At 40.6% G+C, this 27,127-nt stretch overlaps 1 protein-coding gene across 1 annotated transcript in view; it reads left to right on the top strand.

Annotated features, from left to right (window-relative positions):
- Positions 1–22,615, top strand: part of GNAI2 (G protein subunit alpha i2) — a 111,656-nt gene extending 89,041 nt beyond the window's left edge. The window contains exons 6-9 of the mRNA XM_032210373.1: positions 7,340–7,469; positions 13,843–13,996; positions 20,908–21,133; positions 22,037–22,615. Of these exons, the coding sequence (XP_032066264.1) occupies positions 7,340–7,469; positions 13,843–13,996; positions 20,908–21,098 (475 nt within the window). The 3' untranslated portion in view covers positions 21,099–21,133; positions 22,037–22,615. The remainder of the gene's footprint in view (positions 1–7,339; positions 7,470–13,842; positions 13,997–20,907; positions 21,134–22,036) is intronic.
- The last annotated feature ends 4,512 nt before the right edge of the window (positions 22,616–27,127 follow it).

Raw genomic sequence — 27,127 nt, 5'->3', positions numbered from 1 at the left:
CATACACTAGGTTCATACACTATTATTATCTAGAGGCAAGTTCAGACATTTCTGGTAGCAAATTTAAGATATTTTCTTGCCTTCATAGTTTTGCATTGGATGTTTTTGGATGTTTTTCCCAAGCACCCTGACTTCAGTCATCTAACCATGCTGATACATCTGCTAAAGGTCTGAATGTGTTAGCATTATTTTAAGTCTGTCATTTTTTCCCCATTCTCCGAGGTTTATGCCTGTTTTTATGGTCCCTCGACAGGAAATCAAGCCTCTTCCTTTATCTAGACCTGGGAACAGATACAGTTCCCTGCGGGTGGATTTAAATTTGTCATAGATGGGAAATATTAGGGGTTTAAGTCTATGGTGAAATGCAAAATGATACAATTTAAAATTGTGCTACAACTAATCTATGATATTACATTTGAAAGTCATGTAAAATTGCTGAAGAGCAAAAATCTGACCTGAAAATTTTTCATCTGGAGTAAGGCTTCAGAAATTTCACTTACAGTAATCACATAAATTAGATTTCTGCCACCTTCCCAAGTATACTTAACTAGCTAATTTCTCTTTAGGTTTTGAAATTGCATAGGTACCAGTATATTTTGCATTAGGAGAAGCATATTAGCCTTACTATTAGTTTGCAAGTAATTGATAAAAGAAGCACACACAGAAGTTTTATTGTAGTTACTAAATTACATAATACATTAACAGAATCTTACAATTTTGAATGAACATCTTTTCCTCACTTTTACAATGCAAGAAACTAGGAATGAATCCTTCTGAGACATTCACCATGCGTCTTAACCTGATTGTTGTTTAATTTATGATTCTCCCCCCCCCCCGCATACTGTCACGCTTACTCACTGTTCATATATTCAGTTTTCAAACACATGTAAATGAGTTATGCAGCCATTCCATAAGTAAACTTCATTTGTATTTAAAGACTTCTTGAACTATGTCATCTATAACAGCAGCTTTATCATTTTTAAATATTTCACAACATTTATGATCTCCTTTAATTATGTTTTCTTCTTGGACATTACTACTTATAACATTTATTTTAATTCTATTTTTCTGACATCACTGTACTCTACAGGTCTCCAATGTTTCCTTACTATAGCTTCATTCCCATTATTATTATTATTTTTAATTCTGTTGATTTGCTGCAGAGTTGTTTAATTCTCTTCACCTATTTCTAAAGCCACTTTTCTTCCTTATAAAAATCATTCTACCTTTCTTTTTATCTTAATTGTTACCAGCTTTCTTTGACAAAGTTATTTGCAATTATCTTTTTTTATTCCTAGATATCAGCGATGGAGAACCTTTTTTGTCGTGCCGCACTCATAATGCAATGCACAACCTCCCCAGTGTGCATGCACGCATGACACGCACTCCCCCCATTTTTGCATGCTTTTTTGCCCTCCACAGGCTCCTTTATAGGAGGCTGGGGAGCCCCCCCCATCTGCCGGAGACCCTATGCAGGCTTCAGGGAGAGCAAAAAACAACCCTATGAGCAAACAACCAAGTGACCTCTGGTTTGCTTGTAGGGCAGTTTTTATTCCTCCGGAGCCTTCAGGGGAGCCTGAAGGTTCCTGAAGCCTCTAGAGGGCGTACACTGACCCTACGAGCAATCCAGAAATCTGTTCCTGAACTTCCGGTTTGCCCATAGGGCCATTTTTTGCGCTCCTGAAGTCTCTGAAAGGCCTCTGGGGGGGGGGGAAAGCTGTTTTCACCCTCCCCAGGCTCCTATAAAGCTTCTGGAGTCTGGGGAGGGCAAAAAATGGCTTTTAAAAAGGCTGATATCAGCTGGCCAGCGCACATGCACTCTGGCCACCTGACAGAGCAACGCCACACACTCCCTGACAAATGGCTTCTCATGCCACCTGTGGCACGCATGCCATAGGTTCGCCATCCCGGATATATATATATAAAATATCAAAATATCTCTTCCTTTTTGAAGGTTTCTGTGATACGTTTTCTACTCTCATTCATGCCTATTTCCCTTCATTATTCCATTCAACGACATTTAGTATGCTCCGATAACTATAGCACTTCAGTGTCATTCTGCAGTGCAATTCTATTTTCATTCTGTTCCAAATTTCCATATCCTTTTTCTTTATGTTGAGTTTTTATTATTTTTGTTAGGTCTTTTAAAGATTTCTCATGCAGGATTCATACTTTCTATTCTTGCTGTCACTATTTTCACAGTGATTTCTTTTCTTTCATGCCCATTTCTTTTTTCCAAATTGTACTCTGACTCCAATTAAAAAAAAGTAGGCTATATTCATATTCAGAACCTCTTCTATCCTTATATCCTTCATAAATGTTTAAAATATTATAAATAAAATCAATAATGCCTTTAGATGTGTATTCATTTTTTCCCTGTGGGTATGTATGAAAAAAAACTTCTGCTTCAGGCATTGTTGAAATACACACCTTTTTTTTTAAAGCAGATGTTCATTATTCATTCTTGAGTCTCTTAGTGGCCCAGTTTCTTTTTTTGTACTCTTGTTAACTTGTTCCAGGCTATCTATTCATGTCAGCTAGCAGAATAGTTTCCCCCCCAAGTTGTATCCCAAATTGGTGCAAAGAGAAAGTAAAGCAATTTACAAGTCTGGGAGCTTTGATTAGCATGTTGTAAATCTTTCCCCAGTAGCTGAGGCAGAGCTAAGGGCTGGTAATTTAAAGAGAGAGTAACAAAGACTTGGAGAGTTCAAAGAAAGGTTGCGTGCTTCATAAATTATGCTAATGTTTCAAGCTGTTAGCCTGAAGATTTTGAATTCAGAAACCCCAGGAGAAATTCAAGACAGTTTGTAGATGGAAGAAAAACAGGACATCATGTGAATGCAGGTCAGGAAACAGAAGAGTTGTTCCCAACAAGTATTTGGGGGTATGAAATAATATAATTAAATTATGACTAAGTGTCGTTATTAGTATGCTATTAGGGGAATCTTAAACATCATGCTTCTCAGGGGAGTCAGTTTAAGGTTATCCAGCCAAAAGCCAAGCGTAATCAATTGACATATATAATGAATTAACACTGAAAACATTTTTTCCTGAGAATTCTAGATTGGTTAAGTTGCTTTAGTATATTTTTTCCACTGGTAAGGAAGTATTTGAAGAGTATTCAGAACAATATTTGTGGGCAAAAGGAACTTTGGGGTGATAATGGTAACAAAGAGAGTGTTGTGGAAGAGATTCTTCTGCCTCCCCATCTCCCTGACATATGGAAAAGCTGTTGAAAACTTAACCTTAGAGAGTCTGATAAGGCTTTATTGAAATCCTGCTGTGTGTCATTTTGTCAGGAGGAAGGGTAGCGTTTGCTTACATGTCGGTTGATTGCCTAAAAATGGAATTCCCACTCAGCTTCCTCTCATTGTTCAACTGAATGGTTGGCTTGCTCCTTGGTGTCGGTGGCCTGTCTCAACAGCCATGTTAAGGCTGGCAGGAAGCTATTCTGAGAACACTGTTTCAAGTGGCGAGGATTCATACAGAAAATTTTGGCAGGGTAGGAAGCTCACCCACAGCAGTACTTCCTTGCCAATTCTCAGGGCCTTTCTGATTCCACACTCCCCCACCCCCACCCCATTACTGAGAATTTCTAGACAAAGTCTGTTTAATAACGCTTCAGGGTTGTTTTGCTATGCATTTTTTTTTTTACTTTAGCCTTTCTACAGGAAGTTAGGGCTGTCAGGTGAATGTGGTTTTTGCACACACATAGTCAAAATATTATAGTGAGAATTCTGTGGATAGTATTCATCATGGAGAAGATATATCACTGTGTATCCAACACTGGAAGTCTTTAAGAAGATGTTGGATAGCCATTTGTCTGAAACGGTATAGGGTGTCCTGCCTAGGCAGGGGGCTGGACTAGAAGACCTCCAAGGTCCCTTCCAACTCTGCTATTGTATTATTGGTTACGAGAAGTAAAAAAACAATTTGATGGCACATAATCAGTCAAGTCTGGTATATTGTGGACCTTCTTGAAAATTATTGCAGATTTGAGGAGAAATAATTTTAATTTGACCAAGGTGAAGGTATTTTAAGATATTTATTGAAATCTGACAGTTTGCAGTTCTCTCTCACTCCTCTCACATATAATTTTTTGTTTTCCAAATTAAGGGAAAAATTCGATCACAGATCAGAATCTGTTTCAAGGAGGATGTAGGGTATTGAATTTATATTGAGTTAAAATTTGGCAGTGTTGATGTCAGATTATATCTAGCATTCAAGGAGAACATAGTAGAATCAGTGCCCCCCCTTTTCGGCCTCTGCTGCTCACCACCCCCATTTCTGAAAACAAAATGTATCTCCAGCTATGGGTGATACTGATATTTCTCGGCTAGAAGAGTGCAGAAATCAATGCATTAAAAAAGAACTTTATGGTATTTGTATATTGAATGTATTGAGATTGTTGCATGTCACTTTCATATTACACTTACCTTTCTTAAGTGGCATACAAGTCTCAGTGCATTTAATGCAAATACCCTAAAGGTGTCAGTTTTTCTTAACACACTGCTTTCTCCTTTCTAGTATTAGATGTTTTGGCCAGTTCATTTGCAGTTTCTTCCAAAATGAAAAGTGTAATATAAACTGAATCATACTAATTACCATGAAAAAATAGTTACTATGTTCTAGTTAATAGTTACTAAGAGCTGAGGTGGCGCAGTGGTTAGAGTGAATGCTACTTCATCTGAGTGCCAGCTGCAGTTCAGCAGTTCAAATCTCACCGGATCAAGGTTGACTCAGTCCTCCATCCTTCCGAAGTGAGGACCCAGATTGTTGAGGGCAAAAGGCTGACTTTGTAAACCTCTTAGAGAGGACTGTAAAGCACTACGAAGCAGTATATAAGCCCAAGTGCTATTGCTATTACTATTAACTTCTCCCAAAAACCAAGGATACTTTAATAAATAAACTACTTTTCACAGCTTGTAGTCCATTTTCATATAAGTCCGAATAAAATATCCTATGGCACTTTAGATATAGTTGGATTAATATTCTGCTTAGCTATGTCAAGTTAATACATACTAGAGTTAAGGACACTTAGACTGCCAATCCTGAGGTAAATATTGTGTAAGTATGCATATATGAACCTTTTCTTCTATCTCTCCTCTCCATTTTCAACAAACACTACTGTACTTAAATAAAATGTTCTAATCAGTTCCACTCCCTTCAACTACAGATCTTTGAGCAATTGCAAGTGTGGGGAAGTAAATCAGAATTTCATCCAGTTGTGCAAGATTCCAAGTATAGCTGGGTCAATACTCTTATTCAGTAGTGACTAAACTGGCTCCTTCCTTCCTTCTTGTCTTTGGTTATGACTTCCTAGGTCATATGGCTTCTTTTCTTTTTCTTCCTCTCTATACCATTAAGTAGCTTAACATCAAACGTTCTGGTTATATTTATGTTCAATGAATGAAAAAGATGTGTGTGTGGGAGGGGGGGGATCTGTCTGTCTATCTTTCTATCTAGCTAATTTCCATTGTTTAAATATTTTATTTGAGTTATTTTTGAAAGCTTATTGTTCTTTTGAATCTTAAAGAATGAACATGTTTTCTTGTGACATCAATGGGCCAGTTGCCATGCTTTTTACCTGCAGTCATTGGAATTCTGGACGAAACATTTCAGCTTTGGAACATGATAAGATAGATAATCACGCACAGCTTAATTGAGAAGTCATCTAGCATTATGAAGGGTAATTTCTAATCCATTAGGGACCTTTTTTTAATTCTTACTAGACAACTGTTCATTAAGCAACATGGCATATCATATGATTTCTTGATCCATTAGGGAGATTAAAGATTTCCCCCCACACAAAAGTTGAAAATAATTCCTTGATTTATAGTCGTATCCACTGTGTTGCAGCCCACACAGTTTTAGCACAGAACAATTTCCTCTTCTCCACAAACTGAGGTGGGAAGATGCAACATGAATTCAGAAATGATTCGGCAAATAGTTTACTGTCATTACTGAGTAAATAAACATTGTGTTCAAATTAGCTTCTATAAATATGAATATGAAATTTGAGAGGAGCAGCCTAGGTTTCCAATTGATACTGTTGATATTAAAACAAAAATGTCAACTAATTACAGATGTCTGCAGGTGTTAATAGGCAGTCATGACCGAGTTTCAGATGGTGACATTTTAAAGCAGATTCTTTCCAGGAATGAATGGAATTACACACAAGGGAAGCTGCTGAGCCCCCACTATACTTGGGACTTTCAGATCCAGGAGAGGCTCTTAAACAGATGTTTCAGCTTAGTTGCTCTTGTCGTTCTTCATGTTCTGTAGAAATTATTTATTTTTCTTCTACGAATTCTGCTGAACCTGGGTATATTTAATATGTATTTCTCATGCTGTGAACATTTGGTTTAGATTTATTTATATTTTGATATTTTGTTAAGACAGCCATTTAAATATAATTTTAAATGGGTGCATTAAGTAATATCTAAACAATCCCTTTGATTTGATATAAAAATCTTAAGAAAGACCATTTTGTGCAGTTACCTTTCAAAATATTTTTTTCTTAGAATTATGTGCATTCAAGAAGCAGCAGTCAATTATTTTTCTTTCTATGCCTCAAGGCTGAGTTGCATGTTTCATAAAATGCAGATATTGTCAAGTACAACAGCTTCAGGTGAAGTGTATCCCTTTCTTGGAATATGGAAAAATATTACCTTGTATTAAATTGATTAGATAGTCTTTTAGATAGATTACCCTTCAAATGCTGCTTAGCTTTTTTGCCTGTCCATATTTTCATGCATCTGTCCTTTTGGGCATTCCATCCTTTTATTTCATGTCTTGCATAGTACAGAGAAATCCAAGAATTCTATCCCAGTTTAAACAATTAGTCTGTATAGTGGACCTTCTACAAGAATTTTACTAAATAATTTACCTCAGCTAATAACCCCTGATTTATAATTTTTTGGACTCAAATCTAATCTAGTTGAAGCCTAATTAGTAAATTGGATGGGAGAATACCTGAGCTGAAAACTGGAAGGATGATTTTTCAACTGAAAAGTCATACAGGCAGAAAAAGACAATTCTGGTTTCCATGGAAAAGCCATGGACAAGTCCATGAAGTCAATAGGAGACAAGCTTGACTCAAAGAGAACTTTATCTTTATTGAAATGTTTGTGGGGTTAGATATGAAAACTGTACCAGCTATAGATTTAACTTTCAGGTTTTTTGCTGTGTCATTAGTAAATGAAAATTCATTGATTTCTTTAAAGTTACATTTTGTTTCCATGTTTATAAAATGGCCTTTAATTTTTTTTTCAGTGATGTGGTGCTTCTGCAGTTACTGGAGAGTTTGAGATCAGTAACTCTGTAATTTTGCTTGCAGGATGTTTGATGTGGGGGGCCAGAGGTCTGAGAGAAAAAAATGGATCCATTGCTTTGAAGGAGTTACAGCCATTATCTTCTGTGTCGCTCTTAGTGCCTATGACTTAGTTCTGGCTGAAGATGAAGAAATGGTAAGGATGCAATAATAATAAATGATGCTATCATATAACAAATCAAACCACTACTCCCTTCAGCTTAGTATTTTCTACATTGATTTTGCAGTTACTCATTAGTCTATTGTGCACATTTTTTATACTAGTTTAGTGTTCAGAGGCAGATAGGGGTGGGCAAGGTAGGAATCACTTGGCTCTCCAGAAAGGTATTGTTCCAAAAATCAGGTGTGATGACAAAGAAGGACAATTTCCTGGGTCTTGCTAGATGATTTTTTAGCTGACTCTGTTGAAATGAACAGGATGGCTAGACACAATCAGAGACATTCTCCTAAGCGCTGTTTGGAGTGTCCAAGCATTGGGTTAACTTCAGCTTGCTGCCCAAGGACTGACTTTAAATCTTTAGTGTAGCCATGCCTCCAGCTCCCTTTGGAGGTCAGTTTGAAAAACTCAGTTGCCCTAAAAGGATGTATTTGAGATTTCCAGTCCTTGGATAGCAAGCTGGATTTCTCCCAGTTAGTTTAGTGTAGCCTTTTTTAAAATTTCTACCACAGTTGTAGCCTTACATAGACCTAGGTTTTTTGTTTTTTTTTCTAATTGCAAGAAGTCTATTTGTCTAAATAGCCTTCCTCATGTGCTGACCAGTCTGCTGGAGCGTTTCCAGCCTACTGCGCTTCCACGCGGTTCTGGCAGCGCCGTGAGACTCGTCAGCAGCCACTGGCGAGCTTAGGGGCCAAGTAGGGAAGTCAGGTGCCCCTGCGAGCCATTGGAAGGCCCCTCTTAGCTCCGGAGGCTCTACTGAACACTCTGGATCACTGACGGCAGCCCGGTGTCGATCCAAACTTGTGGCAGCCATTTTGGAAGAGAAAAAAAGCGCACACTTTAAATCCAAGCCGTTTTTTCTCCTTTCCTGTGCTGCAGCCTGGTCACTTAGCAGATCACCACTGGAGCGGTGTTAAGTGGCCTTGCTCTGGGTCTCCAGGCAGGCCTCCTCTTCCCCTGAAGACCTTGATTGGCTTTTCTGGCCATTCCCTGTCTTGATATTACCAGCGCGGATATGCGAGAACCCTAAGAGCTTCCTTGTGGTGCCATTTTGTAGCTGCCTCACCTGCTAGAGCCGTTGCTTCAAGAGTTCATCACAACTTGGGACTCCATTTCTCCAAGCAATATTCTCTGGATAACGAGGTTTGGGGGCTGGAAGTTCTACCATGACTAGCAAAAGTGTGGAAAAGGTTACAGAGCAGGCAGGGCCTACCATCAGTAAGCGCAGCAGGCCCAATCCTGCGGCCAAGGGTGTTAGTGCAGCATGCCCCACTAAAGGCAAACAGCCCAAAACAAGGAAGGTGTCCAAGGCAGAAGAGAGGCTGGCTGAGAGGTGTCAGAGAGCCCTATAAAAATAATTTCAAAAGGCTCAAAGCAACCAGGGGCTTGAAAAGGATCTCCCCCACATGGTGAGCTTTCTGCTAATTCCCCCACCTTGACTCTTCCACCAGAAGAATCTCCATCTGTACGGGAGGAGGGCGTTTTTGAGTTCTCCCCTAACCCCTCTAGGGCATCTCCCAGGTCCTTAGCTTCATCTCTAGAGGAGGAATACATGGAGGAGGCTTGTTCCCTGTTGTAAGAGGAAATTCCCCCTCCTGGGCCTGTAGCCAGGGATTTGCCCCAGAACCAAGATCCCACTTCTGAGCTGACCTCAGCCATGAAGGAGGTGGTTGCAAGGGCTGTCTCTCAGGGGATTGCTGATGGCATCAAGCAATTGGGCCTTTCCTTGCCTCTCCCAGGCCGAACCAAAGCCAAAGTGAGGGTTGTTGAGCCCCCACAGCAAGAGGGTAGGGTCTCCCCTCCTGCCTCCTCGGCCGTTAGCGAAGCATCTGACTCAGAGAAGGCAGTCAGGATGTCCCAGATTTGTCGGAGGCTCCTCCATTCAGATGGGGCTTCCCGCACAGTCTGATAAGAATTCTGCCAAACAGGACAATAAGACAACCACTGGGTCTCAGGATCTAGGGGCAGGGCTGTTCAAGGAAACCACCCCTCCTCAGGAGTTGGTCCCTGCTCCACAGTTATTCCTGGACATTATACAATGTCAGTGGGCCCAGCTGGGCTCCATGGCTAATCCCAGTGGGGTGGACAAGAAGCTTTATTCTATGGAAGCTGGCATAGAGGATCTCCGGAAGGTTCCCCAGGTTGATGACCCCATAGTGGCCCTAACCTCGAATTCAGTCCTCCCAGCTCACCTGCTGGAAGGACTCAAAACTGAAAATAAGAGGGTGGAGAATGCCTGTCACAAGACTCATTGGGCCATGAAGGCTTCCTCCTACTACTACTTTGGTAGGGTGGCCCTATTTTGGCTGCGCAAAATGCTGTCCAATCTCCCGCCTGGCAACAGGTTGCGCCAAGATGTCAACAAAATAATTGCAGCGGTTGAGTACTCTGCCGACGCTTTGCTTAACGCCACCAAATTCTCAGCTAGTGCCCTTGCCTCCAATGTGACCTTGCATCGCCTGCTGTGGCTTGGTCACTGGCAGGCGGACATGAAGGCAAAGTGGAAGCTTGCTTCCGCTCCATTCAAGGGAGGCAAGCTTTTTGGGGAGGCGTTAGTTTTAATTGAGTCCAAGGATAAGCACAAGGTCTTGCCGGCTGTTACCAAAAAGCCGGACCAGGAAGGGCAGCTGTTTTTTCGTAGGCAGCCCTTTCATAATGCAGACGCCCCTTCTACCTCTGGGGGATACACTAGGCCTTACACCTAGTCGCAGGACTGCTCCCACAACAGGTTTTCATTCAGGGACAAGAATAGGCAGCAGGGAAACCGCAGGACCTTCCAAGGGGGGTATTCCAACCACTTCTTTCGACGGACTAAATGACCATCACCGGTCCCCTCCCTCCGGTGTCGTCTACAGTTGTATGCTGACCAATGGGAGGAAACAATGACGGACGCTTGAGTTCGGAACACGGTTCGGTACGGTCTGACTTTAGAGTTTTTTTCGATGTCCCCGCAGACCTTCACCCGCTGTCCCATTCCCAAATTGTCCCTCAAACGCCAGCTGACACAGGCGGACATCAGACATTTGGTGGAGATAGCGGCCATTGAGCAGGTACCCCTGGGTCAGGAAGGCAGGGGTTTTTACTTGATCCTCTTCCTGGTCCCCAAAGCATCGTTGGGGGGGGGGGGAGAGCAATACTGGATCTCAAGAAGCGCAACATCCACCTAGTGTATACGTGCGTCAAGATGCAATCGCTCCACACCATCTTGAGTTGCACCAGGCAGGGCGATCACATGACATCGATCAACTTCAAGGACACATATCTGCACGTCCCCATTCACCCAGTGCATCTCCAGTTCTTGAGGTTCCAGTTTTCACACGATCATTACCAGTACAGGGCCCTTCCCTTTGGCCTCTCATCGGCCCCAAGGACATTCACAAAGCTCCTGGCCACAGTCCCAGCAAATCTCCGATCCCGACCTGTACGACTTGTCTGCTACTGGATGACATACTCCTACTGTCGTCATCTGTCCCACAAGCACATCGGGACCTCAATCTCATCATTCGAACCCTCAAACAGCAGGGCTTTTCTGTCAATCAGGAGAAAAGTCACCTGACTCCAACCTCCAGGATTCAACATCTGGGCACGGTGATCGACTCCAACATTTGCAAAGTCTTCCTCATGCAACAACGAGCGGACAGCATAACCTCCCTTGCACAATGCATCAGAACGTCAAGGTCAGCATCCATTGTGACTATCCCATCTTCTGGGGAAGCTAGTCTCGTGCATTGCGATAGTTCCCTGGGTTCGAATGCATGCACAGGAGCTCCAGTGGTTCTTGCTTCCGATTCAATGTCGCAAGACAGCAATTCCAAGAGGATTGTGAACGTCCCTCCAAGAGTCATCATATCGCTCAAGTGGTGGCAGTCAACAGCTCTGCAGAGGGGCTCCCTCTTCAAGGATCCAGAGCGCCTGGTCATAACGATGGATGCCAGCCTGTACGGCTGGGGCACCCATTTTCGGACTCCCAGGGAAAAGGACAGATGGTCGCCAGAGGAGCTTGCCCACAATATAAATTGGCTGGAGCTCAGGCTGCCAGGCTGGTGCTTCGCCACTTCTGCCAGCATGTCGAGGGCTCACACGTACTAATACTGATGGACAACATTGCCACCAAGGCGTACATAAACCATCAGGGCGACACTCAATCGAAGGCCCTGATGTTTAGGCTCTTGTGCATTGGGCTGAACGCCATCTCAGGTCACTGAAGGTGGATCACATCTCGTGGGAGGAGAACATAACTGCAGACTGGCTGAGCAGATCGACGATCAGTAACTCAGAATGGCGACTTCATCTGTCTCTTTTTCACCAACTGTCCGAGAGATTCGGCCTTCCGGTAATAGATCTGTTCGCCAGTCCATCGAACACTCAGCTCCCCCAGTTCTTCTCGCGGTTCCAGAACCCCGGAGCAGAAGGGGCGGATGCCCTTCGATGCCGCTGGCTTCCAGATCTCTTTTATGCCTTCCCGCCCCTCAACCTCATTCCCCAGGTGATCAAGAAGATCTTACTGGAAGGTGCTGAGGTGCTGCTGGTTACACCCCATTGGCCGAGACAATCCTGGTTCGCCAACCTTGTTGAACTGTCAGTGACCAAATGCTGGCGCATTCCTCAGGAGCAGATCTCCCTCAGCCAGGGGGCCATTCAGCACCTGGACCCTCAATGGCTCCAGTTGGCCGTCTGGCACTTGAGGAGGACCTCCTGAGGCAAGACAATTTCTCAGGCAAGATCATCTGCACCATCCAGGCATCCAGACATCCCTCCACGGTGCATATCTATGACGTGACCTGGTCTGCCTTTTCATCCTGGTGCCTATCACGTCAAATTGTCGCCACTGCAGCAACTATTCCACAAATTCTTGACTTCCTTCAGGACAGATTGGACAAAGGTCTTGCCACTAACACCCTTCAGAGGCAGATGGCCACTTTGGCCACTATCTTGTCCTGAGACGACTCCACACCACTCAGCAGACACCCCAGGGTTCACAGCTTCCTGAAGGAAGCTACCAACTTATGTCCCCCGACGGTCCACCAGTACCAGACTTGAGATCTGGCAATTGTTCTGCAGACATTGGCCTCTGCTCTATTCGAACCACTTCATTCCATCACCTTACGCCACTTGTCATTTAAGACTGCCATTTTAATTGCAATCACTTTGGCTCGCAGAATCTCTGAATTGGCTGCCCTATCGGTCAGGGAGGACCGTTGGCTTACCTGAATGGTCATTCTCTAGGCACTGCGGGAGTGTCCAAGCATGGGTTAACTTCAGCTTGCTGTCTAAGGATTGAGTTTAAATCTTTAGTGTAGCCACACCTCCAGCTCCCTTTGAAGGTCAGTTTGAGAAACGATGGTGTGGAGTCCAGAAAGATGTCATAAGAAGGTGAACTATGTCTTCAGGAGAGATGACTCTGCCAGATTACCCCAGGGTGGGGTTGGACACTCCCGCAGCTGTAATAATATCCATGTGTCTTCAAGGGCTGCACCATGTAGAGCAGTATTACATTTCCTTTTGTGCATTATAACATCATAAAACAACAATGTGTAATATATCTTCATGATACTGGTTGAAGATGGGGTTTTTAAAATTTCAGGTACTGCACAAGAAATATAGGAAACGTATTAACTTTCTCTGAGTATTTACTGATTTGTTCAGTTTATATGCTGACTTTTTACTTACATGAATATTCAAGGCAGCTAACAAGAATTAAAATAAAGAAAATATTTTTTTAAATAAATAAAGAAGTAAAATAATACTTGTCACATTTTGTTAATATATAAAACTAACAAAAAGATTGCAGAAAAGATAAAACAAATAGAAGGAGAAAAGGTAAAAGGCAAAAATACCTGGATCATACAGAAAACAAGTTATGTTTTAATGCAAGCATTATATTGTACCTTGAACATGCAGAGTAAGATTGCTCAGTCTTACTATTTCACCAACAGGGACAACCAGTTTATAAGCGAAGAGCAAATGCCTATACCAGGCCATGCTTGTAAATCCAGAGTGGCATTGTAGGTCCATGATAAAAATTAGTATTATTTACTCTGCCCTGTCCTTCTCAAAGCCATACTTCTTTACATAATATATTTTTTTTACATTTTAAAAACTATATTCATCATCCCCAAATCACCGACATCAATCTTAAACCAAAATGAAATAATAGTGGATGAAGCCTCTACCATATGCCTAAGTATGCTTTCAGCATAATGAAGTTGACATCAGTCAGTCTGGAACATTTTCTGAATTGTTCAATAAATATAAGGAAAATATATTTTTGTTAATTTAATTTAAACATTGTAAAAACAATATTCTTGCTCTAAGTTCACTTTTGGGCTAAGAATGTTCTCTATCTTGACAGAATCGGATGCATGAAAGTATGAAGCTGTTTGATAGTATCTGTAACAATAAGTGGTTCACAGATACTTCCATCATTCTTTTCCTCAACAAGAAGGATCTTTTTGAAGAGAAGATCATCCATAGTCCTTTGACTATCTGCTTCCCAGAGTATACAGGTAACATTTTCTTTTTTCCCCCTTTCAAGTTTGCTGTATTATCTCCATATCCTATATGGAATTAATGATAGGCTTAATTTAGCTTAAGAATACTATTTTTAGCTGCATTACAATGAATTCCTCTTTAGGTCAACACCCTGTCATTGTTCTTGGGTTCACTGAGGATCACGTTCTTTATACAGATAATCCTCAATTAATAACGATAAATGGAACTGGAATTTCCAGCACTAAGCAATGCAGTCATAAAGTGCAATGTAATGTGACCACATTGTTCAGCGATGGCAATCCTGTCATTTCCCATTGTCATCATTAAGCAAGGGATTGTGGGTTCTTACGCAAACCCCAGATGGCTCACAAGCTGCTGACAGACAGGTGCATGAATATGGTGGAGCTGGGGTGCAGCTGCTACCAGGTGGAGGAGGTAGGGAAAGCAACTCACAAAGCAACTTGTACGCTTCCCTGTTGGCTTCCTTGTTGACTTTGCTTGTGGGAAACTGGCATGGCCAAAATTTCAAGGACTGGTCATAGGTACCATTGATTCAGGACTATAATAACTTTGAATAATGCTGAATGGATGGTGGTTAAACAAGGACTACCTGCATTCACCAATCATCCATAATACCAATTAGTAAATAAACCATTGGGGTGGGGGAGTAAACCCAGAACAGGAACCTCTCCTTGCTGTTCCTTTCGTTCTCCAAACATATTGTAAATCAGCAACTTTCACCTTCTTTCTATAATTTCATTTTGAAAATGAGCCAGATTTATCAAAAATACTGAACTTTTCCACTATTTCAATTCATTTGGATTCCCTTGTGGATTTTCAAGACTTTTGAAAAAGTTGTTTTTTTATCTTTCATGTTCCCATCAACATAATAATTTTTTTTTACTATTTGAAATACAGCAGGATAAATTTTTTATATTACAATTTACCATGTATTTACCACAGTATATGGAGCTTTCCAATGTATTTTTAGAATCTTAAACATGGTGTCTTGGTATACAGCTCTGCCTTCTACCTACATGATACTTCTTTTCAAGTACATTTTATCCTTTGAAACACTATGAGGCAGCTGTATTTACATCTGTAATCTTAGAGACTAAAACTGCAGAAAAAATCTTGGCTAGAGAGATGTTCAAAGTACACTTCAGACAAATCCGAAATCCCCAGAGCCTCATGCAATTAATGATAAAGAGGATAGCAATAGCACTTAGACTTATATACCACTTCACGGTGCTTTAAAACCCCTTTCTAAGCGGTTTACAGAGTCAGCATATTGCCCCCAACAATCTGGGTCCGCATTTTACCCACCTCGGAAGGATGGAAAGCTGAGTCAATGTTGAGCCTTGTGAGATTTGAACTGCCAAATTGCAGGCAGCCGGCAGTTAGCAGAAATAGCCTGCAGTACTGTTCTAACTACTATATCACCACCATAACAGTAGCAAAGTTTATGCATTGCTAAAAGCTTCAATCCAGATACAGGATAAGCATCCAATAATGTTGAGAATTCTATAAAGAAAAGGAAAACTATTTAAGGGACGATTCATCGATATTTTGCCCTATGGTCCGACAGCCAAGATGCTACATGCAGCTAAATAATAATTTCATGGGATAATTCCTCTAGATCTTCTGCAAATTGTGTCAGAGGTGGAAGATGAGAATGGGAGAAAGGAGTTTAATGGAGAGAAGACAATGAGCAAACATATTTCCAGAAACCAGTTTAGAATGACAGTGCATTGACCTCAGCCAAGCCAAACCAAGCCAAGTAGCAACACTGTTCATCAATAGTAATCAAAAAATTGTTAACTATGCTTATTAAAATATACTTTTAATTGCAAATAATCTTTATGTTGTATTGTGATAGTGAGAAATATAAGGGATTTTTTTCTCAGCACTAATGAATTCATTCTGGGCAAGTAGTAAAAGAAACATTACTTGAAAAGGGTAGGTATGGAGACTATCTGTGGAATCTACTCTCAATTCATGAGGTACTGTATATACTCGAGTATAAGCCTAGTTTTTCAGCCCACTTTTTGGGCTGAAAAAAGCCACCTCGGCTTATACTCGAGTCAGTGAAAAATTTGCCCGAAATGGAGGAGAAAAAGGGGCGGGGCCATGCCGCTGGGTGACACTCGTGAATGGCCCAGTGCCCCTGTGAGTTTCCCCTCCCTCTGTGTCAGTTTGCCGCGCAGCACGCACCGCACCATCCCCCCTCCTCACGTTCTAATGTAATGCAGGGCTGTCTTACGATTCCCCTTCCTCCCCCTCCTGCCGCTCTGCAACGATGTCCCACCTCCTCCTTGTTATGGCAAGCAGCCACATAGCGATGTCCCACCTCCTCTGGTACAGTGATCCAATGATAGGAATCACTGTGCCGTGTGTCATAGGAGGCGGGACATCGCTCCCGCGGCTGCACGGGACATCATCATCACAGCGGGACATCAGCATCATGAGGTGAGTGAAGTATTTCATTGAATACACCGCTAGTTTACTGTTTTTTCTTTGAAATAAATATTCAAAAACATTATTGGTATCTATTTTTATTTTTGAAATTTACCGGTAGCTGCTGCATTTCCCACCCTAGGCTTATACTCGAGTCAATAACTTTTCCAGTTTTTTGTGGTAAAATTAGGTGCCTCGGCTTATATTCGGGTCGGCCTATACTCGAGTATATACGGTATTATAATTATGAAACTTCCTCCAAAATTTCCAAAATTTCCGACTGCAAAAGAAAACAGCAACTATTACTCTAAAAAGAAATTTTGCAGAAGAAGGCCAATTATTTTGCAATGGTGTGAGAACTTCAAGTATGTGCAGACTTTGCATATATATAGAAGATTATATGTTCTACCATTTAAGTGAATTAAGGCAAAATTCTGAATTGCCTTCAAGATGGTATTGGGTGAAAAATCATTCAGCTGAAATGCAGTGATGCATGGCATGTTTTAAAACGCAAGAACCCATGGAAGGAATGTATCAGTCTAAACATGAATAAATTGACATCAAATGAAAGCAGAATAATCATTTGCCATCTGCAGATTTACAATACGTAGGAATATATAAATGTGGGGAACAGTTCAAGTTATTGAACTGTTTACTGTAAATTTTGATTAGAATACCTGAGAAGAATATTGTATATTATTGTATATTGTATATTTATTTTTGTTTATTTATTAAGAAAATTTGTTTGGCCAGCCAAAATTAACTCATGGTGATTATGAATGGCTTACAGAAGTGTAAACCCCAAATACCAAGTTCTAAATAAACTTTCATCCCCCACTAGTGGCAACAGTCCAATATGGATCATCCTTCCAGAATTGAGCGCACTTCAATATCTTTAATACCCTTAATTCCCACCCATGCATGACATTTAGCCATTATGCTTGTAGATTATAGCTCACACACTTCGCAAGGAACAATTTCAGGAAGGACTGTTTCTGCCTCAGAACAAAATTGCATAATACGCCGACTTCCTTTCTGTTAGTGTGTACATTTGTGGACATAAAACTTTTCCTGACCACATTAGTATCTTTCTTCAGATCTTTTTATTTATTTATTGCAGATGTTTCTATGTCACCAACTTAAACTGGCTTTTGAATGGTATCCTCTCTAATCAATTTCAATGCAATTAAAAGCAGCACTTACCTATGATACTGTTATGTTAGTATTACTAACTATTGTAGTAATACTGTTAGTATTAAAAGAACCATGGTTATGTTAACTTCTAACACCAACCCAATTAAAAGAGGGAGTTAAAGATATACTGAAAGTAATAAAACAGACCTTTTTTTTTTTACTCAAAAATCCATAAAGTTGGAGATTGTAGTGATGAAATAAATATATGTCTGCTTCTTGGAAGAAATCATATGACAAATATAGACCAAAAGGAAAGTACAGAGACATCACAGTACCAACAAAGGTATATGTCGTCAAACCCATGGTCTCTCCAGTTGTAACACATGGCTGTGAAAACTGAAACCGTCAGAAAGTCTGAATGAATTAAAATTAAATGCATTTTTAATTTGTGCTGGAGAACATTGTTAAGAGTACCTTGAGCAACAAGAAAAATAATCATTCAATATGGGTTGAAGGAAAACTGAACAGACTGTTCATTGAAAACACACAAAAGCATTAAGGTAAATATAAATATTAGGGACACATAATGCCAGAAGCAAAACCTTTTGGAGAGCCACAATGGAAAAATAAAGAGTTTGTAGAAAATAAAAGCCAGAGAAGATAAGATGGCCGGATGGTATTGCTGATACCATGATGATGAGATTACAAGAATTCAAAGGAGTTATTGATAGTTGTCATCGTGGGGAGCTATTATCCATCAGAACAAAGTAGTGGAACAAAGTAGTACAAAATCTAGATTAGGCTTTAGGTAACTATAGCAATATTGATTTTTTTTAAAGCATTTCTTCTGAATCATAAAATGAGAATATTCCTTAGAAAAGCTAGACTTAGTGGAACAAAATGATGCATAATGACATGGCTTGAGTTGAAACCAAATTATGGCATGTATACCGTATTTTTGGAGTATAAGATGTATCTCCCCTCCCCCAAAAGCGTGGAAATGTTGGTGCGTCTTATATACCAAATTCAGCCATTTTTGGCGTCCGGAAGCCCCACCCTCACATCCCATTTTTGCAAACAACAGGCCATTTTTCACAAAAACAGGCATTTTTGCCTTCCCCCAGGAGCACCCTGCAGGCTCCAGCAGGGCTGGGGGAAGGCAAAAAGCCTCTTTTTGCAAAAAACGACCTGTTTTCTGACCTTTTTTTTTTTTAAAAAAAAATGGGGGATGTTTTTGCCTTCGCCCAGCCCTGCTGAAGCCTGCAGGATGCTCCTGGGGTCTGGGGAGGACAAAAGCTTTTTTTCTTACCTCTTCGAAATCTTGGTGCATCTTATATACCGGTGCGTTTTATAGTCTGAAAAATACAGTAGTTAAAATAGCCATTTCTTCTTTTCATGGAAGCAGAAAGAAATAGAAAAAAAGGCTTTTCCATACTATTTCAGAAGTGAGAAACGTTCTCATTTATTGTTGAAATCACCTACAAAGGTCAGAATGAGGCTGTTGAATTAATCAAATACAAACGAGCTTCTAAAAGAATCTCCCTGTTATTTTCAGTATATTTGAGATACTATACATACTAAGTATGTAAAATAGCAGGTGTTATTTTGCCAAATCTCTAACTGCATTCTCCTTATGCAGTGATTGTGACTTGTGATTGTTATCACTGATGGCCCAGCAGCAATAGTAATTTACATGTGCAAGTTGTGCATATGCTTTGAGTTTCAATGAAATATCTTTCTGTTTGCTGGAGGACAACCTTGTGTGGACATAGGTAGAGATTGTATTCATACTGTATTAGATTTCTTAAATCCAAATGTAAATCCAAAAACGAGAAAAGAGTTTTGCCGTAAGACCTTCCTGATTATAGCATGTAAACCTTTGATACAATAAATATTTTAAATAATGCAAGTTTACTTTTGGGTAAATTTATGAGGTATTAAGATTTGTCTTATAGTTATGATATATCATTTCAATGGCTATGTGAAGTCTGCATCTTGGGAAAGTTGTGGTAGAGAGGAAGAATGTGGTTTTTGGAGGTTAACTATGAAACTGTCGACTTGTGACTACAATTGATCCCCAAATTTCTGTTGCTACGTAAGACTTTTGCTAAGTGAATTTTGTTCTATTTTATGACATTTCTTGCCACAGTTGTTAAGTGAATCATTGCAATTGTTAAGTAAGTAGCACAATTGTTAGGGGAATCTGGCTTCTCCATTGAATTTGCTTGTCAAAAGGTGATCACATGGTCCTGGAATGCTTCAACCGTCATTAATGTGGGTTAGTGGTCATGTATCCGAATGTAAATCACGTCACCAAGGGGATGCTGCAATGGTCATAAGTGTGAAAATGTTCATAAGTCATTTTTTCCAGAACCATTGTAACTTCGGACATCACTAAATGAACTGTTATAATTTTCAAGGCTGCCTGTAGTCTGCATGTTTTAGTGTGTATGTTCTAGCATACATTCTAGCATACATTCTAGCATTCTCAGTTTTCTAAGGCAAACCAATCTGTACTCTTAATTTCTGCCTTTACAACTGGAATAAAATTTTACAGGATAAACTGGGATGTTATGTGGATGAGTATCTTCTTTTCAAATGGTTGGGAGGTTAGGGAGTTAGTGCAAGGTGATCAGTTAATTATGAGTTCCATAAAAAAAAAAGTCTTGGATGGATCCCCCCCCCCCCAGTTCCCAAAATTCAATCCATATAATAGCCATATAGGGAAAATGTAGCAAATTATCTCTCTTTTGAAGCCACTTCCTTCTGTGCAGACAGATTGTGTATTAACTACAGATCTGATCGATTGGGTCATTTTAAACATCAAGGATCAGTTTCCTTGATGTGACTAAGCCTTGTTACTCAGGGTTCCATGGAAAGGAGCCAGCAAAATGCCATCTTCCCTTCCTCCATCCCTTCCACAAATTAATTTTGTTCCATACTTATCACACTAAATCAATATCTGGCAGAGGAGGAAAACAGAGCTTTTTCGTGGCTGGAGTGTCTTGCTAAGCTTTTCATAGCTGTTGCTGGGGTGGGGGGTGGGTGGGTGGGGTGATTTTAATTTATTTGATTCTTTTTATTAGTTTTACTGTTTTAAATGTGATTTTATATTCTGTAAGCCTGGTTGAGTCGCCACAGGCGAATAGGCGACAATCTAAATTCAATAAATAAACACTGATACTGTTTATGTCAATTGAGGATGGTTTTTGACTTTTTAAGCTAACACACTGCTTCTTTAAGGATCCAAGCTGAAAACGGAGTCAATGCGCCTAGTTATGGTATAATAATCTTTCTAATCATTGTTCTTTCTCTCTCTCTCTCTCCTCCTCAGGGGCCAACAAATATGATGAAGCTGCAGGCTATATTCAGAGCAAGTTTGAGGAGTTGAACAAGAGAAGGGACACCAAGGAGATCTACCCCCACTTCACTTGTGCCACTGATACCAAGAATGTGCAGTTTGTCTTTGATGCTGTCACCGATGTCATCATCAAAAACAACCTGAAGGACTGTGGGCTCTTTTAGCTCTTCAGATGGCATCTACTGAGGAAGATAGAAAGGTGAGGCATTGTTAGAATAATGAGACAGTTTAAGGCTACTTGTGATGAATAATCACACTTGGAAACTTTAAAACAGATATCTGTGCCAGTTTCCGGAAAGCAAGACTGGATGCACTTATCTGAAGTGTCTCAGGGAATATACAAGTCTAATTGGATGCAGGGGACTAATACTTTCCATGTCATCATTGATATTCACTGAGTATAAAAATATGCAGTGGAGATCATGGCTTTCTGGATATAAGATGGGTTTTCGTATCTGACAAAGTCCATCGTCAAAATGTAGATCGTATTTGTGTAGTGGTTATGTTAATTTGGATTTGTCTAAACCACTATGAACCACAAAGCCTTACTAAAATACCCATGATTCGGGGGTTAATGATTCAAGATTCCAGCTTACATTAGCAACTATTTTTAGAGACTAAAAATTAGAGACTTCAGAGACTAAATAAGTATATATGCAGGGCAGAGTGAATGCCATACTGGATGTGATGTGTTTTTGTGTGTACCTTAGAGATATCCTGTTCTCTTGCTTAGACAAGTAGTATATAGCAGACCACTTCAGGCCTGAGCCTTCCTTTGAATGCTCTTAGGAATATCCAAATCTTATATTTTAGGAACCAAGAATTCCAGGAGAAAAGAAGTCCTCGAAACCAAAGTGATCTAAGCTATTCCAGGAATTTTTTTTAGAAGTTTCCAAGTGTAGTTGAAATACTTCCCTTTCTGGAAAGCTTGTTTTCAGGACAATGTTGAGCCTGTCATGGAACAACTGGATTGGCTTAATCCAAATCAAAATGGAACTTTCTGGAATCCCCAGAATGCACTCTTGTCTCCAAATACAGAGTTTTGTAACTCCAGGGTCTTCTGTAAGTGTATATGAACTTCCTTTTGCTCTTCCCACTGCAGGATACTTGAACTGCTCCATATGAGGAAGAGGCTGGTGTTGATGAAGGGAGGACTGCATCATTTAACAACTTTTGCTTCTTAAGTTTTGTTCCATTCCTTTAAATATTCCTAATGATGAGACTTTGGCAATTCTTCCTGTCCAAAGGACAGGACCCATTGTTTCCCCTGCTCTGTGCTGTCTAGGTGCCTCCTGCAGGCTGTTTGTCTTCTCCCTATGCCCACAAAGCCTTACTAAAGTACCAATGATTGGTTTACTTGCCATAGTTGTAACATTTCCATATATGCCCCTTTCTTCTCTTTCTTTAAATGAAAACCAGATGGTAGCAAGTGAGAGGGCTTTGGATATGTTTGCCATGATCTTTACCTTCTTTTTTAAGAGACAAGGTGGGTTTTCGGGGCGTTTCCCCCCCTTTTTGCTTTATTTTTGTCCAAGCAACTTTCTGTCTGGCCCTGCCAAAAAAGCATTCTACAGTCCATTTGGTTTTTTTTCAACCTTCCATCAAGTGGAGCTCTTGCCATGGAGCAAGTTTTTTAGCTCCTACCTCTGTAATTTGCACAGACCAGCAAAAAAACAAAAACCAAACACATTCCTTAAGAATCAATTTGTGCAGGAAAAGCTGGTCTATTGTTTTATAAGAAACGCTTTTTAAAAAAAATCGTATTTAAAATGTCCAGTAGTAAATGGTCGAGTTGCCCAGTATGAGCTCATCTTCTCTAGTAAATTTGTGCCTTGAGGGTGTCTGTATGTTTACATCTGTTCCTTAGTTTGCTTCAACGTGCATTGTGCTTAGAATAGAATAACAGTGGGTTCTTTCCCCTGTTTTCCAGCCCTTCTCTCCCTTTTTTGCTGTGGACCAGGGCAAGCTTTTTATGAGGGGGCAGTGCCCGTGCATTAAAACGTGTTTCTTCCTGGCCACAGAATTAGGCTCCTAAGGGCTAAGATTCCACTAAGCAATGTCAAACTTCTTTCCATTCCTTTGTGCCCCACCCCAGGGCCTGAGGGTGCAGCTGAGGTTGCTGCATAAAGTCAGGTCTATTTTCATGTCTTTTTCTTAGCTCTAACTGTAGTGTCAGCTGAAGAAACGCTGCTGTATGTAAAGCGGTCCTGCCTGCTGTGCAATTGAACGGCACTGGGCCATTAGTAACCGTCAGACGCAGCCTAGCTTTTATCACGTTTTACCAAATTGTTCACATGGTTTGAAATAATAAAAAGTAGAAAGAAAGCCTGCTTTGAAGTGTGTTGCTTTTCTTCCATCGTTCCAAATATATTTGAGCGTGGTATTTCACGGTGGGTTTTAATGATCGGATGATTTTCCTTGGCTCATGATACAGGTTTGTTAGCTTCTCCTAGGCTTTAAAAAAAAACCAACCTTGTAGATTTCTTTGACTGCAGCTGCAAGGTCATTGGATATTATGATTGAGGTACATGGGAGATGTAGCCCAAAACACCTTAAAAAAAACCCCACCACATTGCACAAGCTCTCTTTATAAAGTTGAAACATCCCTATTTTGGAAACATACTATCTTTTACCCCATATGTTTGGTCCTTCTAAAGGGTTTTGTGGCCTGAGTGAGTGTTTGTTTTTTCCCCTCCTGAAATACGCAAACATGAACAGAATGCCCCACAAGGCTAAAAGGGAAAATATAAGTTATGAATAATAATTAAATACAGAAAAAGGGAAATGTGTTATAATCTTCAAATATAGTTTTTCCCTAAATACATAATAGTGGCATATTTCAATATTTCGCTTCCAATATTTGAGGGGCTGCCACAAGAAAGAGGGTGTTCAAGCTATTCTCAAAAGCGCCTGAAGGCCAGGCAAGAAGCAATGGATGGAAACTAATCAAGGCAAGAACCAACATAGAACTAAGAAATGACAGTTCTGACAGAACAATCAGTGAAACGATTTGCCTCCAGAAGTTGTGGTTGCCCCAACACAAGATTATTAACAACATATTGTTCAGCCATTTGTCTGAAATGATATAGGGCCATGATGGTGAACCTATGGCACGCATGGCAGAGGTGGTACACAAAGTCCTTTCTGTGGGCACGCACACCATCACTAGCTGCTCTTCTGGTTTCCGGTGCGTGCATGTGCGCAGGAAAGCTGGTCTTCACGTGCACCGGAAACCAAAAGAACAGCTGGCCAGTGCGCATATTCATGCCAAAAACCCAAAGACCAGCTAGCTGGCATGCATGCGTGAGCCAGAAACCAGAAGATCAGGTGACCGGCAGGTACATGCATACCAGCCAGCTGGTCTTTGAGTTTCCGGAGCTGTGGTGTGCAAGCACACATGTTCTGGTTTGGGCACTCGGTGCCGAAAAGATTTGCCATCATTGATACAGGGTTTCCTGCTTGTGCAGGGGGTTGGACTAGAAGATCACCAAGGTCCCTTCCAACTCTATCATTCTATGGTATATGTTCCTCCTTCGGCTTATAATCTAGATAGATCAAAAGCGTCGTGTTGTAAGGAAATACTGAAGAAAGTACAGGAACCTCTGGTCTTCCCACGTGCTGCAGTGAAGTATTGGCCCTTGAATTTCTGCCAGGGCATCCAGCATGTTGGCTGCCCCTCCTTGCTTGAACTAATGGGAGGCATTAAGAGAAATATCCTTGCTATTCTTGTTTCTTGTTTTCAAGAAAAGCATTCAGTCATAGAGTTTAACCTGAAAATACCAAAATCACTCGTAAAGCAATATATCAGGATTTTTCCTACTGTATCTTTATGGAATTGTCCACAATACACATGCAATTTGGTGAGAGATAAAGGAAGACTTTTAAAAAAGATACTGTAATAATGCATTTTATCAGAAGCTGTGGAATTGTGAAAGATGAAACACAATATTTGAAATATGCTGAATGCACACAGTATTATCTATGACATTATTTGAATGCAAAACATATAAGCCATAGACAACACTTGTAACTTGTTCTGAGTTGTTTGTACACATTTTTCATAAAGTTCACAATGCAAACAGTCGTTTTTTCTTATTACTTTTATTCAATTTGCACTAAGTACCCTGTTTCCCTGAAAATAAGACCTCCACAGATAATAAGCCCAATCGGGCTTTTGAGCTCATGTACTAAAATAAGCCCTCCCCAAAAATATTGCAACACAGCAGCAGCCAGGAGGTGACCACACTTGCCGCCTCCTGCACCTCACAAATAATAAGAAAAATGTGGACCACAGATGTGTTTGCCCGTAGCAAATAATATTAAGTGACTTGACCAACATCTTCCAAGATGAAGTTTACCTGAAGGGTCAAATCCATGACTAACAAGTGGAAGCTACCATAAATCTTAGAACCTGTAGGAGGAGAAGAGTGACCTGTCACCATGAATCACAAATAGTTACACACAAACACCCTTAGTTGCCATGATTTGTGCTGGGGATGGCCATCACCAGATTTGAACAGGCTTCTATTTGATCTTCATCAGGCAGCCTTCTGACTGGTCTCATTACTGCTCCTTTCTGTGGTGAACAGATGGAGCAAGTTTGTCACAGAAGCTCCCAAGTGTGCAAAACCAGAAGAAACACAGGTTCAAAATACAATGCATAGTTGCGGTAATCGCCATGTCTCCCGTCATCCAGAAAAAGCGGTGCCGTTAACGAAAAATCAAGAGTGAACAAGGAGAAAGACATTAGCAAAATTAGGCAGTATCAGCAAGCAGGTTCATTGTTGAGGCAAGGCCACACATGCTAACCGCTTTTACCCCTTAGAGGCACAGCTGTGGCTCAGATACTGGAAGAAAGAATTTGCTGGCCTGCTTTTCCTGCTGAAAGTGAAAGTAATGAAGAAATGTCAAAATGCAAGCATACCACAGTTGGGAAACATCTAGTAGCAGTTTTTTCTAATGGTTAAAAAAAAAAAAAATTAGTAAGCTACAAATGACTTGTGTAGCCCAGCTCCTGGGATAGAATAAGTATTTTTCTTCTTGAGTCTGGATAATTATTTCAGATAGCATCAATTTGCAGAGGGGAAATGTTGTTGCCCTTTTACTTAGCTGAATTGACAATACTGATTTTAATTAAGATGAGCAGGAATGCCTGTAGAAAGGGTGCATTACATAGTGAGGAGCACTGAGGTCCTACAATCTGGCTTCATGTTGGCTTCATATGTTGTATTCTTTCAATCCCTCCACCTTCTGTGAACATCAGAGGAGGCCAGCTGGATCGAGGCATTTAATTCTGAGTTTGCTTGACATAGTTGTTCATACAATGCCTTGAAGAAGACCGCAAGCAGAGCTAGAAGTCATGGATCTCTGTGGAAACATTCAGAACAAGCTACCAACCCTCTTCGATTATGCAGGCCCTCCCTACTCTAAATCTCTGCGGTAATCCCTCAATGCCAATAATTTATTTTACTCTAATCACAGGGGTCTATAATTTTTCATTGCACTTTTAATAATTCCCCACTGACCCAAAATTTCACTTCTGAAATTCACTGGCAAATTGCTAATTTTCATTGACCAGGGTTTCCTTACCCCCCCCCCTTTTATACATGTGATGCCCAAACTAGATAGCTGTCATCCAACTGTTCTGAATTTATAATCAAAAGGAACAGACTTTCCAGGTTTCAAAAAAAATCCCTAGAAATTCAAATCCCAGTGTTTCCACTGGTATTAGACACTACACCACTGTTACAATGTTTGCAGAAGAAAATAACAGCTGGAATATATAGTATATTTCCAAGAACTGGGAAATTGCTTTTTGCTTCTCCCAAATAAACTGGGGGAGCCCTTATTGCAACTTGCCATTAGACTATATTTGATAAGGCTCAATTTGTATATCTTGAAAGTTCTCCATTAGCCTATGTATGTAATTAGATAAAAATCTGGCTTGGACATTGGCCTCAATTCCACACACACACACCCTTGTCTCCCACCCCCACCCCCCAATCTGCCTGAAGGGTTCTTGACACTTTTACAGAAATTTTGTACAACTTTATTTGGCTTAAATATATATACGTTGCTTCAATGAATGGAATTTTATTCAAGGTAAGCCCCCCTCGCCTAGCCTTCATATCTATCCACCCATCTGACCCTGCCTTGCCAGAGCCAACAAGTTAGGAAAAACAAACACTTGCAA

Source organism: Thamnophis elegans, chromosome 2 (genome assembly GCF_009769535.1).
Source record: "Thamnophis elegans isolate rThaEle1 chromosome 2, rThaEle1.pri, whole genome shotgun sequence".
Classification (NCBI taxonomy): Eukaryota; Metazoa; Chordata; class Lepidosauria; order Squamata; family Colubridae; genus Thamnophis; species Thamnophis elegans.
Note: the sequence above shows the minus strand (reverse complement) of the source record. Positions and strands in the feature narration are given on the sequence as shown.